Here is a 17163-nt window from a genome sequence, read left to right as displayed (position 1 = left end):
TATTTGTGGAAGTGATTGATACTGTAATTTTTATGGTATAAAGAGAAAAGTGAAGGTATGATAAGACAAAACTTTTAATACTAGTTGGTGAAAATTTTCCTTACAACTACTAATTTATTATATTACATCTTGCAGATTAGGGAGGAAACAAAGGAGATCCCATTGGTTTGATAAGGAGCATAATATTTTTTTTTTTTTTTGATTTTTTGTGAAGAAAACTATTGTAATTTTGTTTAACGAGCTACTATATTTTTATAGTTTTGACATATATACATGCTTTATTTAAGTTTTGGTTTATTATACTCTCAACTTCTATTAGCTCATTGGTTTGAATTTCGTTATGTGCTAAATATCAATATGCTTTTTTTTATATAATGTATTTCTTTTGATAGTGTGTTTTATATGGTGTATTTTTTTTTTAGTTCTGACAGAACCATTAAAGTCTTGTTACAAATACAGAAGCACTGGCGGAACCGTTTAGATTTGAGGGGGGGCAATTGCCCCCCCTAAAAAAAAAGAAGAAGTTATAGTTAGGGTAGTTTAGTAAATTTGCCCCCCCCTGAAATAAATATTTTGCCCTAACCCACCCACTTTGTCGCACTCTCGTCTCTCGCAAGTCACAAAAAATCCCGCACAAGCAGAGGCGCAGGCGCAGCGCGATTTGGGGTTTCAGTTTCCACGGTTCGACCTTCGTCGGCGCTCAACGGCTCAGCCTTCGTCGGCGCTCAGCAGCTCGGCCTTCCTCCTCCTTCGACTCGTCAAGGAGGTCGCTAAAGAGTGAAGACGCGGTTCATATTTCAGCGGTTCATCCTTTCCTTCAGTAAACGAACCAAACATGAACACAAATAATAAAGCTCGAATCAAACACGAACCAAACATGAACAAGCTAATGTTAAACATACACAAACATGAACACACATACTCGGCTCGGCTCGGTTCGTTTGCAGCCCTACTACATACATATTCCTCTTGGAGTAATTTGATGGTAATGTATCGATCAACCGCATTGAATTGGTGTCCTTTTTTTAATATTGTTTGGGCTATCATACGTTGTTATAATTTTCATGGATGACATCATATAATCAATGCTTTTTTTTTACATCTTAGATTCATTGAGACAATTTTTTACTACTTTTTAAAATAATATTTTAGTATAAAAAAATTTTGAACTAGAAATATTTGTACTAAAAGATTACTTTAAAAGATATTAAAAAATTTGTTTCAAAATAGTCTTAGATTTAATTTGAGATAATTTTTTTATTATTTTTTAAAACAATTTTTTAGTATAAAAAAATTTATTAAAAAACTGTTAAAAAAAGTAAAAAAAGCCTTAATCTCAACTTAATTCTGATTTGAACGTTATGATCGTCACTGTCAGGATGAGATTATAGACTAAAATTGCCATAGCGATATAGCATGATGGGCAGAAGGCCAGATGGTCTGTGCACGAATCTCAAAGGCGCTTGAAATATACCTGCTACCCACCCATGACCCGGCTAAATGCCCTCCACAAACTCACAGTTCGAGAGAGGAGAGAGAGAAAAAAGGACGAAAATATTAATAAATATGCTTAAAAATGCTTTCCACTTTCACTGTGGCAACCCCCGCCCAGTCTTCTCCTCCACAAGCTCTCCACCGTCCTCTCCAATCACCACTAAGCTCACCTCCTCCACTAGATCGAAAATCAAATTCATTCATCTAAATTCTCCTCGTCTTTCTTCTTCGGCCTCCCAATTTGTTCGTTCCCAGCATGAGAGAAGCTCGTGACTTTCTCGTTGTCAATCGATCCCAACAACCATTTAATTCCTCTTCCCACTTCTATATCGAATTTATTTCCTTAATTTTCACTGGAGATCCAGCGTTCTAGTAGGTTACCTGCTAGTCGCACTTGGTTGTTCTTCAGACAAAGCTGACCCAGACCCATCATGGACGGTATCAACACTAAACAAATCACAGATACCACTTGCTCCACCGTCGCCGGAGGCCTCTTCGTGCTCCTATCCGACGATATCATCCTCAACATCTTCGCCAACCTGGAGTCTGACCCACGCGACTGGGCTCGACTAGCCTGTGTTTCCACCCGCTTCGCCTCCCTCTTACGCAACGTCTGTTGCCGAGACAAGTGTTTCCGTTCCTTACCATCCCTAGTATCCGACCTGGGGACAAAGCCCCCATCCGGTCCTCCCGGAGGCTGGGCTGCCCTTCACAAGATCTCCGTTTGCTGCCCTGGTCTCCTCCGCGCCGGAGTCCTTCTCGAAAACTCCGACTTTGGACTAGAACGAGAGATTGGTCCGGATGAGAATTACATCTGCCGGTCGCCTGCGCCACTCCTTCCCCCCGTCTTCGCTGAAGCGACCACCACCGCCGCTGCCACAACCACCGCCACCACCACCACCATCACAGCTAATACGCCTTCCCTTTCTCCTTCCGATTGCTGGTCTTTGTTTGACGATCTGTACTTTGATACCATCTATGATATCTCCGAAACTCATGATTCAACTCCCTCTCCACCTGAAAATGAAAATCTATTCCACGAAATGCCCCTTACAAATTACCAGGAAATTTCAAAGAAGAGAAAGATCGATGGTGTTTACAGCAGCCCGGTGAATGCCCATTTGGCCTCAGGAGCTTGGAATCTAAGCAGGGAACAAGGAAGCAAGTTACTGGCCACCAGATTCAGGAATGATTCCCTTTATATATGTGACTGGCCTGGATGCATCCATGTTGAGGAGAAGCGGAATTATAAGCTATTTAGGGGTCTGTTTAAGAATTTCAAGCACTCTAGGGTTTGGAGAACTATAAATGATAGCAAAAGGAGCAAGATTGGGCTGAACTGTGCCTTCTGTGATTGTAAAGAAATTTGGGATCTTCATTCTGCCTTCTGCTTGAGGACAGTGTTTGGCTTCCATGATGATGGAGAGCCTGTTGTTCGAGCTTACGTCTGTGAGAATGGACATGTTTCAGGGGCGTGGACGGACAGGCCAGTGTTCTCATGAAGAGTATGCCATGGGATTTGGATTTCATTAATATTTGCTTTTGATATATCCGATTTGACTCTGTGCATTTCTTTTTTAGTTTACTTGTTTAATTGGATCTTCTGTTTCTGATACAAATTAAAAGTTTGCCTATATATTCAGGGGTCTGCTATGGTATATTATAGCTTGATTGGGTTGGAACTGGGTATAGTTTTGTCAACTTGCATACTTAGGCGATGTTTAGCAGTAGTAGGATTTAGTGTAAATCATGCAAGACCAGGTTTAGTAAAACATAGGGCCTGTTTGGCAACAACTAGGATTTAACTTTAGTAGGATTTAGCTAATATAACTGTTAAATCCTGTGAAATTATTTGACAATGTAATCCAAGATTTAAGGTGATTATTTCTGCATTCATGTAGGCTGAAGGGTTATGTTGGATGAGCTGGGGAGAACTTCCATATTTGAGAGCAGCACATGGAGCCACGAAAGATGATTTTTAACTAATTCATGAAAAAAAAATACTTCAAGCAGCTTTATTTATCTCATAATCAGATTATTAGTGTAAATCTGCATTTTGTGAACCCTAAGATGTAATTAAAGATCAATATTTTAAAATCTGCTTCTACTTCGACACAACATGGACAACGACTGATTTGTTTTGCCCTCGAAAATAAGGATGTTTAATCAATGTAGATCTAAACAGAATAAGCCTACAAGATAAACAGTTTTCAATCATGATGTAATGATGCAGTTAAGATTTATTTGCATAACTTAAAATTGGAGCCATTCAATTCTCAAATACAACATAAAATGTAAATGAACTTCAGCAAATATAACAAGTAGCATAATGCAATTGTGTTATTACACCATAGCACAAGAAACATAGTACATTATAACAAAAGAAGCTTCTACTCAAATGCCACATTCAATATAGCTCCATCGCAGCATGCATTCAAGATGATCGGCGTCATTGATTAAATGCTTGCAAGGGTTTTAATACATTAATAAGAAGACTTTCTGAATTAAATTATTTTCTTATTAAATAAATAAAAAATTGCTCAAGATTCCCACATGTCGGTAGCAATTGAATGCCTCACTTCTTCACCTTGAGTTCTTTCACCTACAGTTGTATGTATGTATGTTAGTGTTTTCATCATTGATTTCAACTTCCGCCAACTCATTGTCATGCTGCATTTTAGTTTGTAACATATTGAAATACATGTCATGTCTATGGTAACGCCCAATAAAATTATGTAGCACTGCAAAAACAATCACAATATCGGCCTGAAGCGATAAAGGAAATTGGCATATAAGGGTTAACACCTGAAATCTTTCTTTCTAAATACTAATTGTTCGCTCAACAACATTACATAACTGTGCATGACAATGGCTGTACAATTAAACTAAAGAGAAGGTAAGGATCATTTTTATGAATGAGTGCACTTAACTGAGCTTTTCTATATAAGGTTTGACATACTTGTTAGATCCCTCCCAAACTTTGTCCGTAGTGCCAAGCAAATGCAAATTATCATCCCAACCCCAACCACTACGGTGTGAAAGTTGATATATTGTATGAAAATTAGACATCATGTTCTTGTATCATATCATCACAACAGCTTCTGTGCAACTCGTTCCTAGTCGATGATTGAGTGCATTCACTACTTCATTCCATGCCTACTTCCTTAGTATGCTGTTCATAATGTTCCCGCATAGGTATTGCTCCATAAGGAACTCTCCTAAAACAACATTATGATCCTTGGGCCACCTTGGTGTTCTATTTATGCACTTTGGTTGGTTAGTGTGGATTGAGATATCTTTGTCCAGACGTTGGTTAGTGCTTGAATGACCGCACTTTATAGATCTTGCTTTTAGTAATGTCTTCATTATCACTCAACAATTAACAATGTGATCATTTACATCTTAATTAAACATGTAGATAAACTATTTGATCAAGTGGTACAAATGTAATGAAAATATACCATTTTTATTCTCATAATTTTTATGTTGCTGTTCAATGCTTCTATACGGGAGGTAGTTGGTTTTGAAGACTTTTTGTTATTCAAGTTGTCTAAGTTGTCATATGTGGCAGAGTTGGGGAGTATTTTCTTGGATGGTTGTGAAGACATCGTGGGAGAGTTATTCGTAATGGTTTTTCCCCACTCTCTTGATTTTTCGAAGCTATACATGGATGAATAATACTATTAGCTTTGTCTATGTGTCCATGTCATCAAGTAGAGCAATGGTTCGAAGAGACTTCATTATGAAGTATTCAAAAAAGATTTAAATAGCTTTGAAACACGTAATGAAAGATAAGTAGTCATGTACATTGAAGTTAGAGCGAATGTGGCCCCTTTATCTCTCTAATGTGCAGATGATATTTAAGCGCATGTAAGTGAACTCTTGAAATGTAAACAAAAGATTTAGGGAAGTGCAAGACCTCCCAATTCCGATATAAAAAGCATAACAGCATAATCTCCACTATGGCTTAAAGAAGAATATAACTAATACTAATTTAAAAGGCAATTACACATATATATATTCTTTCTTTTTTCACTGGCATTCACCTACAAAAACCATAAACAAGTTTAAATTACATGAGGCAATATAATTCAGTATTCTTCTGAAGAATGAGAATTTGTCATGAATTTTTTTGAGGCAAATTGCTGGATTGGTATTAGGACATCTGGCATAAACCTAAGTAGAAACTCCACTGATGCTCTCAAAATTAATAGTAGTATTTTTTCCCTAAAAAATAAGAGAGATTGTTATGTGTGGAGTCAGACCGAAGCTGTGTTAGATTTTTGTAAATGTGCACAGTAAAAGCGTAATGGTGAACAGTAATCGCGTTTTTGCTGCGCACACTAAAAAAACAGACGTTCTCCGGTCTAAACTTTGCACGTAATAATATCTCCAAAAATAGCCTTTAAGGAAACCTCTATCTCATCACCAACAAAGTTGGATAGTTATCTTCAATCTAAAAGCTCCTCAATTATTACATCTCCATGAAAAGTAAAAATAGAAACTTTATCTATGGTTATTGAGTATGAAAAGCCATTAAAAAGTCTAGAATATTGACAAAAAGTAAGCCCAAGTTAATCTTTTCATTGAATACACAATTCTCTTTGGCCTATTGGTTGAGAGCTTAGGCTTCCAACTAAGAGGTTTATGATTCGAGTCTATGTGTATGCGTTGTGTGTATGAATTTACCTTAAATGACCTAAATGTCCCAAAAAAATCCTTTCATTGAATAATCTTTTAAACATGTCTTTTCCTATTGCAGACACCGCAAACAAACAAAAAAAGGAGTTATAACTCAGTTCGTCACACCGGAAGAAAACAATAACCGGCCTAGATGATGAATAAGACAAATCAATAGAAATACAAACATCAGTAAACAAATTTACTCGAAAAAAACATTTATTTTCTATCCAGGTCCCCTACTTCCGATCTAGAACATGCATGTATAAAAAAAAAAGAGAAAATAATAACCTTTGCGTAACGTAGAAATGCAATCGGGTTGAAGTGCGCAATCACAGGGCATTATAGTGGGCTTCAAAGCTTCGAACAACTACCTAATTGCGACATCCATAAAGAACAAAGGAGTTGTGAGAAAGAGGAGGCGATCTGGTAGGGAAGATGGAAGTACTGTTTAATAGAGTGCAATCCATGATCGGCTGGGACTGACTGCTCATGTCAGGGCGGAATGGTGAAGTTAGCAGCTGCGAGGTTGGAGTTTTGATCAACTTGCAACATGAAGCCCGGACGGGATGGACTGCTTGTGACAGGGCGAAATGGCAAAGTTAACAGTTGCGAGGTTAGATATGGACTTTCAAACAACTTGCCGCATGAAGCCAGGATGCCAGCATTTCTCACTCAAATTGTGCGGTAAGAAGTTTAATCCGTGAAATTTCAGAATTTACTAAATCCAGGATTTATGATAGAAAGGGGTAGATGGAGGATTTATTTTGCCGTGAGATTTAGCTGGCGCACAAATCCCATTTGGCAGGATTCAGTACAAATCCTGCTCAAAATTGGCATAAATCCTGTTGAATCCCGCATCCAAACAGCCCCTTAGGAGGATTAAAATGAAATTTTTTTGGGATGATAGCTGCCAAATCTTGTTATTAAATCCTGATATTTTGTTAGCTATTTGTTTTGGAATTTAAAATTTGTGAGAGATAAAAGTTATTTAATTCGTTAAATTTTGTGTATCAAACAGTTACTGTTTTGCATAATTTAAGCTAAATCTGGCAAAAATTGGATACAAAACACAGTTTTTCACTTGGGTTTTTAACCTCGTGTTGTGTATATACTTCTTATCTATGGATTTTCATTGGGATGAATGTGATTTATGGGTTATTCCTTAGTTGGTTTGCTTGATGTTTTATTTTGGGGTCTTTTTGGATTTTTATTCAATACACAGTTTTTATTGACGTCGTTTCCTATTTAAACATATTCTAACTTTATATTATATTTGTCTGATTGTATTTCTTAAAAATGCATGAATTTTAGAAATTCAAAATAATTAGAATATAAGCATCTTAAAAATATAAGAATTATCTGGTAGAATGAAAATCAGAAGCCTTGATTTTTTTTCTTAGAATGTAATTTAAGGCTCTCTCTTTCTCTCGTATTCATGTGATGAGCTCAAGGGATTTTGTCGCTATGGGATGGGGCATGGAGAAGATCGCTAGCGATAAGAGGACTTGAAGGAGGAAGGTGGCGAGAAGGAGCGAGTTTGTGTGCTATGTGAAGGGTTTAGGGGTAATTGAAGATGCTCAAGGGAGCTTGCCGACAACGGGAGAGCTTAATGGAGGTCATCTACGATAGTGATGGAGACGGGAAGGGTGGCAACATGAAGATGAGATATTAGTGTCACATGGAGAGAGTTGAGGGAGGTTGAGGACGACAGGAGGTGTTTAGGAAGGTCGTTGGCAGTAAGAGGGGCATGTGGGAGGCCGTTAACGAGGCGAGGTTGGTGATGGAGATGACAACGAGTAATAAGAGGGCTAGGGAGGAAGGTCAAATATAGGAAAAATAAAGTGTTTGAGATATTTCTAATATCTCAAAATTTTATTTTTCATATATTTTCTTTTAAATCAAACACAACAAAGTTAAGTTACAGCCAAACAAAATGAAATATATTCTTAATACTTCTAACCAAGTAATCCTTAGAAATTGAATTTTTGTCATCAGAAGTTTGCTTTGAAAAAGTGGATGATTGCGTTAGGTAGTCGTCAGCCAGCATAAAACTTGTTGAATAATCATGACATGAATCCTTTAATACATTGTGTTAATGTTAGGCTGTTCCTTGGAAGCGACACATTGTATGGCTTGAATACAATGACAAGTATGGGCCGCTGCACCGGCTCCCGGGTGCAGTGTTAAATAGGCAAGAGTTCCCACATCATAGATGAATGTTGGCAAAGAAGTTAGTCCAACAACAACAACAACAACAAGCCTTTGTCCCACTACGTGGGGTCGGCTACATGAATCCTTTTTCGCCATTTTGTCATGTTAAAAGTCAAATTCTCATTTAAATTTAATAAAGAAAGATCATTTCTAATATTTTCTAACCAAGTCTTTTTAGGTCTACCTCTACCTTTCTTAATATAAGTCAAATCTAATACCTCAACTTTCCTAACCGGGTCATCAGAAGGTCTCCGTTTTATGTGACCAAACCATCTAAGACAACTCTCTCTAATCTTATCTTCCACTAGAGCTACTCCAACCTTTTCATGTATATACTCATTTCGAATCTTATCTCTAAGGGTCAAGCCACTCATCAACCTAAGCATCCTCATCTCTGTAACACTTAACTTAGTATTATGCTTCTCTTTTAATGACCAACATTCGGCACCATAAAGCATTGCAGGTCTCACCACCATCTTATAGAATTTTTCCTTAAGTTTGAGCCGGACTTTTCTATCGCACAATAAGCCCGATGCATTCCTCCACTTCAACCATCCAACTTGAATTCTGCTGATAAGGAGATTAAAATTAAAATTAGGATTGGAACTTGGAATATATGTTTTCTTATAGATAAATTAATGAATTAATAGATATTATAATCCGTAGAAAGATAAATATTCTATGCATTCAAAAAATTAAATGGGTTGGAGAGAAGACTAAGGAGATTGATAGTTTTGTATTTAAACTATAATATTATGTTAGGCGTTGTATTAGAAATGATGTAGGTATGATTATAAATAAGAGTTTGAAGGATAATATTATAAAAATTAATAGAATTATAGATAAAATTATAACTTTAAAGATTATTATTGATACTAAGATTATTAATATTATAAGCGCTTATGCTTCTCAAGTAGGTTTGAATGTGTTCAAAATTAAAATTTTGGAATGACCTAGAATAATTAATACAAAAGATACATTTAGTAAAAAGAGTTTTTATTGAAGGAGTTTTAAATGAACATGTTGGTAGAGAGATAAATGATTTTAAAAGCTTTCATGGTGGCTATGATTTTGGAGCAACTAATGAAGATGATAAGATCATATTAGATTTTTCTTTAGTTTATGATTTTGCAATTGCTAATACATTATTTAAGAAAAGAGATGAGAATCTCATTACTTATAAGAATGGGTACAGTAAAACTCAGATTAATTATTTTATTATAAGAAAATTAAATCGTTTAGATTCCAAAGATTGTAAAGTTATTCCGAGTGAAAGTTTATGTACTCAATATCGTTTATTTGTTTTTAATTTTAAGATAAAGGGGCATACAATAAAAAATAAAGTAGATCGTTATCTTAGGATTAGATGGGGCATTTAAAGAATATTAGCAAATATATTTTTGAGAGTAAGATTCTAAATCTTAATATTTTGTCTGTGCGTGATGAAGCTAATGTTATGTCAGATAAAGTAGCTAACGATATTAAGAATGTTGCAAAAGATGTGTTTGAAGTATCAAAGGAAAAATCTACTAATAGTAAATATAGTCGGTGGTGGAATCAAAATGTGCAAAAAATGATAAAAAATAAAAATGTTTGTTATAAAAATTGTCTAGTTATACAAATTTTGATAATTGAGAAAGATATAAAGAGATCCATACGAAGCCAGAAAGCAATTTGCAAGGCAAAGATTTTAGCTTTTAATGATTTTATATAATAGATTAGATACAAAGGAGGGCGAAATATATATATGTATAAGTTAGCTAAACAAAGATATAGGAGTTGTAAAAATTTAGTTCAAGTGAAGTGTATTAAGGATGAAGATCAAAAAGGGCTTTTATTAGAAGAAGATATTTAACAAAAGGTGGATGAGATATTTTGCTAAACTTTTAAATGAAATTATGAAAATGCAATTGAATTTAATGACCTTAGCATCATAAATGAAAATAAAGATTTTTTTATTGGCGTATTACTCAAATCGAAGTTAAAGAGATTTTAAAGAAAATGAATTGTGGAAAAGCTATTGGACCTGATGATATCCCAATAGATGTGTGTAAATGCTTCAGAGATGAAGGAATTTATTGGCTTACTAAACTTTTTAATATTATTATGAAGAATAAAAGGATGCTAGATGAATGAAGAATGAGTGTATTGATTCATATTTTTAAAAATAAAGATGACACAATATTGTTCAAATTATAGAGGAAATAAGTTAATGTGTCATACTTTAAAACTATGGGAGAGAAATATGGAGCATAGGTTGCAGTGTGACACCAATGTTTCTCAAAATCAAATTGGATTCATGCCAGGTAGGTCTACTATGGAAACTATATATTTATTGAGAGGTTTGATGGAGATGTATAGAGAGAATAATGTTGGGGAAGATGAGGAGTAAACACCACAATGACAAAACAAGCAAAAAAAGTAAAAGTAATGGGCACCAGGTTTTAACGTGGAAAAACTCAAAATAGGGAAAAAAAACTACGGAGCCACACCACACCAAGAAATCCATTACGACAATTGGGAAACATAAGTACAGATCTCTCTTCTCTCTAAGTCTCTCTTGCTTCTCTTATCACATGTATTGTTCTCAATGTCTACACTCTCAAATTACGAAAGCCAAGTAAAATAATCCACAGGAACATAATCCTTAAAAAAAAAAAGAAAGAAAACCATCCAGTCCGTCTCGCAGGGTCTTGCACTGCTGCGATGTCATATCTATACCGTTGCGGCACTTTGCTCCATGTTCAACACTGGGGTGCTCGGGAATATAACGCTGGAGCTCTCGGGAACACAGTACCGGGGCGCTCGGGAACACAGCGCCGGGGCACTCGGGTACGCAACAACGGGGCACTCAGGTACATAACGTCGAGGCGTTGCACCCGAACCCAAGAAAGAGGTAAACCCCATACACCCCCCACCAAGCACAAGAAACTTAAGGTTCGAGGCAACAGGACAATCCGATTGAGCAACACAATCAGATTTTATACATAACAAATAAGGAGGATCTACATATGATTTTTATTGATTTAGAGAAAGCATATGATAAAGTTTCAAGAGAGATGTTATGGAGAGTTCTACATAAGAAAGTGATTTATAATGTTTATATTCAAGTCATTAAGGATATGTGCAGGAGCTGTTACTTGTGTTCAAACAGAAGGTGGTTGACCAAGTATTTTTCTATTTCAGTTGGATTTCATCAAGGATTAGCCTTAAGCCATATCTGTTTGCTTTAGTCATAGATATTCTCACTAGACATTTGCACGAGGTTGTACTATGGTGTATGTTTTTTGTTGATGATATTCTTATTGTTGATAAGGCTAGAGATAGAGTTGAAGGTAAATTTGAATTACGGAGGTCAAACTTAGAGTCTAAAGGCTTTCGTTTGAGTAGATCTATTAATATATGGAGTTTAATTTTAATAATAATAGATCTAGTGGGGGGATTGTGACTTTGGGCTATCAAGTCATTAATAAGAGTACACGTTTTAGATATCTTGAGTATATTGTTCAGAGTGATGCTAAAATAGATGGGTATATTATTAGTAGAATTCAATTTGGACAGTTGAAGTGGAGGAATGCATCGGGCTTATTATATGATAGAAAAGTCCCTCTCAAACTTAAGGGAAAATTTGATAAGATGGTAGTGATATATGCAATGCTTTATGATGCAGAATGTTAGCCATTAAAAGAGAAGCATAATATTAAGTTAATTGTTGTAGAGATGAGGATGCTCAGGTGAATGAGTTGCTTCACTTTTAAAGATAGGATACGAAACGAGCATATACGTGAAAAGGTTGGAGTGGCTCCAGTGGAAGATAAAATACAACTTTGAAGATGGAGGATACAATGGAGAAAAATCCCCTCATGGTGGGATAAAGGCTTGTTGTTGTTGTTGTAGCATTCTTTATTTTAGACAAATTGACTTGATTTGGTTTGTATTATCCTTTGACTTCTATTTCAAATTGAGGGCGGTTGTTGAAATTACACTACTTTAGGAATTGTGCCCTCTTTGGAGTACAAGAAGGGATAAAGAGCTGTATGGAGGAGGTTATCGGGACTTGCTTGGGAAGGGTTTCAAAATTACAGTAGTAATAGGCAATGTAGCAGGATCGCATCATGAAATTGGAAGAGACAAAACCAAAATACTATTTACCTTCTAAGAGCTATTGGGAGAATAGAGAAATTACGGGGTAAGGGGGGGGGGGGGGATTTCGTGTATAGATTTATTTATTTTTATATTTCAAATTTTTTTCAACATTGAAATGGCCAAATGAAATAATCAACACACTTATTTTTTAAATAAGTTTATAAGAGATTATTCGAATTTAGATTAAAAATTTAAATTTTATTAATTAATTCAAAATAAAATAATATTCATATTAAATAGAACAAAAATAAAAAATCCTAAGATAACTCAAATGTCAGAATACCTTAGAAATAAACTTGTTATTGTTGTATCAGTTTATAAGGGGCTTTAAAAACTTTTTTCTTGAAGAGCTATGCAAAAAAGCCTTTTCTTGAGAGGTAGATTTTCATGATGGAGGCGGTGGCGTTGGAATTTCCTAATGATCATCTTTTGAAACTTATGTTGTATCAATTCCTTTGTTTTTTTATTTTTTTAAATTTGTTAAATGAGACCAAACACAATGAGCTAAAAACTAAAAGAATGTATATTTATGACATTTAAGCTTATAATTATGATTGTTTACATGGGTGTGATGACATCACAATTGTTTGGTTTTGGCAACTCGATTATTTAAAATTTTATTAATTAACTCAAAATAAAAGTAATATTTAAAATATCAGATAGCTTAGAAATAAAGTTATTATGTTGTATTCAGTTTATACAGGCTAAAAAACTTCTTTCTTGAATACTGTGTAATTGCCTTTTCTTAAAAGGTTGATTTTCATGATGGAGGTGGTGACGTTGGGACTTCTTAATAATCTTTTTTTGAATCTTATGGTTTTATCAATTCCTTTGATATTTTTTAATAATTTGTTAATTCAAACCCAACTCAATGAGCTAAACTCTAAAAATTATATATTTATGACATTTAAGCTTATAATTTACGATTTTTTACATGGGAGTTATGACTTCGCAGGTGTTGGGTTTAGGCAACTTGGAAGTATCTTGATGAGATAATCTAATAAATAAGTGTGATTCTCTTAGGAATGTTATGTAGTGTGAATGTCATAAAATTATGATTTTGACATCGAAGCTGTGGCATCATGGTTTTTTGGAATTGCGTAAATCAGATGGAACTCAATTATAGTGTTTTGATTGACCAAATTGAGAGTGACTTTCAATTTTTTTAAGGTTTTGATAGCTTGGACCCAACTTGACTTAGTGGGTGCTAGATTAGGAGTTGAGTTAAATTGGTGGTGGATATAGGCTTAGGTGACCCAACACAGCTTTTGAGAGTTAAATTGAACATTGATGACTTTGGGTTATGGTAACTTGGGCTCAACTCGATGGGCTAAGACAAGGTTTGAGCAAATCTTGAATAAAGACCTATTTCATTATAGTTTTTATGTGGAAGTAGTGGTTTAAAGCCTTACTAACCAAAAGCTGACTTGGTTACAATGTTTGGGCTTATCAAATTATGATGTCAAGGACATCTAAATTTTAGTTGCTGGGCTAGTGCCTAGATAGCGACTGTTGTTATCATTGATTGTTTTCCTTTTCAACAATGAGTTAGTAGGAATCTCCTTTGTTGGTGAGATTTTCACCATTCGATACATCAACTCGAATGGGGTTTATTTGATTGTGGGGATCAGTTTCCTATGGGCGCAAGCCCCCGTAGTTAATTACATCTTAGATCTTGATCCAAGAAAATTCTCGATTAAGGATGTTAGATTATCTTTTTAAATGAGTTTAGCACAAGGGAATTTCTAGGCTTTCTTAATCAAATGGGAAGAAAGGCTCAACTTGGTTCAATCAGTCACACGTGGTTCAGTCATCATTCGGTCGGTCAGAGGAAGAGAAAACTGGAGAAAAGAAAGAGACAACGCATATCAAGCATACGTGAGAGGAGGAGGGAGGTGGTGTCATCTGTGTGACGCGGATAGGTATGATTTATAGCTTCCGAAAGAAAGGAAGGCTTATCCACCGATAAGGCGTATAGTGGTACACTCGTACCACTAGCCTTTAGACCCTAAATCTATAAAAGATGTAGTATCATACATACAATACTAACAACTACGACCTAACTAATGAATCATGGACTTATTCCTTGCCTGAAAAGGAAGCCAGCTAAAACCACATAATCGTATAAAATCCATGCTATCAGATCCATGTGAAAGATGGGTGGGTAGTTAGACATTGAAATTTGAGATCGACAACTAGAGAAGTTTCTAAGTGATCCCACACTTATGAATGGTATTATGCACCTAAAATTAATGCAATTAAATTTTAATTTTAGTTGATTACTAATGCACTTTATGCTAGTCAAAGTCTCCAAATCAGAAATGTATGAGATTTTAAAAAAGGCTTATAAAATATTTTTTTTTAGAAAGACTAAACTTCCCCCGGTCCGGCACTTCACCCTCATAGGTCAGATTATCCGGACTCTACCCACAGGCGGGGAAGTTGTCTAAAAGAAGAGAGAATGCATGCATACGACCCCAGACGATTCTGGCTATTCCCTAAATCGTTATGTTTCTATGTGAATTAATCATTAAAATTTTATTAGTAATTACGAGTAGAAAAATTTTATTCCTAAAAGAGCTTAACAAGTCAGGCGCAAGCACATGCAAGAAAGAAACCTATGAAAAATATGTTATTCCTACTGCGCAAGCAAAGTAAAAAAAAAAAAACACAACAAAAATAACAAAAACTCACAAAAAAGAGTGTCAATGTCAAGTGCCGTACAATATTACATCACAAAGTACAGAAAAAGTAGTGGTGGCCGGGCTCCACCGACAGCAACCCGGGAATGATGCAAATTTTAAAATAAGGTGTTTTTTTCCTTCAATCTTCGTCTTCACTTCCTTGATTCGTCTATGGATCATCTTTGTTTCTTCGGGCTCCTCGTAGTGAATCCTTCAAAAGGATGTCCAAATGAAAAAGGAAACCCCCTATAGGGGTTTTCTTTTCCCTTTGGACTCCTATATATTTAAAAATGCATTATTTTAGATTTTCACAACAATTACTATCAATACATTACATTAATTAAAAGGGAAAATTTATACTCTCATGCAGGGGTTATCCTCATTGAAAATGCTCAAATCAATCACACTTGGCCGTGTTGTAATTATTGGGGGCTAAGCAGCTGAAGCAAGTACCTAAAGCAGTTATACATTTTTTTTATTATTAATCTTAGCCACCCCTTTAGCGCAGTGTGAGCACGACCATCTGCAAGAAGACAATGTCAGTATAAAAAGTGTGCCTAACATATGGGTATTCTGACGCTCACAACAACAGTGCAGAAAGAAAGAGCTAGAAAAACGTCACAGAAAAAGCATCACAGAAAAAGCTAACACAAGTAGTAAAGCAACCAACACACGGGTCACATGCAAATCGTCACAACACAGAGACAAAAAAGAAAGCAGAGCACTGGCCTAACCTAAAACTAGTAGTCGTGTCCTAACAAGCAAGTCTAAATGTGTGTGGGTTGCGTGGTTTTGGTAGGTCCTATGTAGGATAGTTTTAATTAAAGTTATTTGCATTTTTGTTTGTTAAAGAGGCAAAGGAGATTTTAATTGAAGTTCAAATCTTAGTATTTTAAGATTGATTTTAGAGATTTTGTTTTAAAATTTGATTGATTACCACCTTTGTTTCACATCGAGACCGTGAGGTTTATTTCACCCTCATTGGGGCTAACTTAATAGCCTCGTAGGCCTGGGTTACCCAGTGGCAACCAAGTTTGTTAAAATTATTTAGTTGGTTGTAAATTAGAAAAAAGAAAAGTGAATTAGACAGTTTATTAATCAAGTTTGTTGATTGATTTTAAAGATTGATCTAAGGTTTGATATTTATGAGTCTTTTGTCCTAATGAATTTTAGCTTATAATTTGATCCCCTAATTAAATCTACATCTTTTAAATTTTAGATTCGTTATGAGTTAATTATTAGATTAGTTAGATTTGATTTAGGTGTATGTTTTAGATTTACAACCTAATGATTATAAAAATGTTAATAATAAATTGATTAAGGATTGATTGTTTTAATATATTTTAAGAATTAGATTAAGATTGATTGGTTGATTATTAGTGTATTAAGAAAAAAACAAACCTAGGAAAGCATGTCACTAAGTTTTTGTTTTAATGTCTCTATTCTATAGGGAGCATGCACCATAAGTATATGTTTTCTAAGACTCGATCCTTAATTTTTGTCCTTATATGTCACTAAAGTTGTAGGACTAAAAGCGGTGTTGTTTTCTAACTCTTAAGACTTCTATACGTATGTCAAAAGGTTTTAGGGATCTAATAAAAGAAAAGCAATCCTAATTATAAATGAAGTTTCTACAAGGTCTTAAAGGGTGGGGAGCGTGCAATCATCTAGGCCCCTAAAAGTTTTCTAAATTTTTTTAAGGGAACTTACAGCACCGGGGGTTGTGACCGGGTGGTTCTGCCCGTTGCGCCCCAACCGGAATGAATAAGGATGACTGATGCTCGGATTCGACTGTCCTTGCTCCCTCTCCAAGTGCTCCAATGCTCCTTGTTAGTTGCTTTTCAAAGCTCACCTCGCAATACACATAAAAGATAAGTATTAGAGCACATTCTATAAGCGAATAATAATATAAAGAAATGGAAATGCAATAAAAGTTAGAACGTAC

General features: G+C 35.3%; 1 protein-coding gene across 1 annotated transcript; it reads left to right on the top strand.

The window, feature by feature from the left end:
• The first annotated feature begins 1579 nt into the window (after positions 1–1579).
• LOC110103998 (phytochrome A-associated F-box protein) lies at positions 1580–3159 on the top strand. The gene has a single exon (XM_020832920.2). It carries the CDS (start codon positions 1926–1928, stop codon positions 2994–2996), a length of 1071 nt encoding a protein of 356 aa, XP_020688579.1. The 5' UTR covers positions 1580–1925; the 3' UTR covers positions 2997–3159.
• Positions 3160–17163: the final 14004 nt, after the last annotated feature.

Source organism: Dendrobium catenatum, unplaced genomic scaffold (assembly GCF_001605985.2).
Source record: "Dendrobium catenatum unplaced genomic scaffold, ASM160598v2 fragScaff_scaffold_142, whole genome shotgun sequence".
NCBI classification, from domain to species: Eukaryota; Viridiplantae; Streptophyta; class Magnoliopsida; order Asparagales; family Orchidaceae; genus Dendrobium; species Dendrobium catenatum.
Note: the sequence above shows the minus strand (reverse complement) of the source record. Positions and strands in the feature narration are given on the sequence as shown.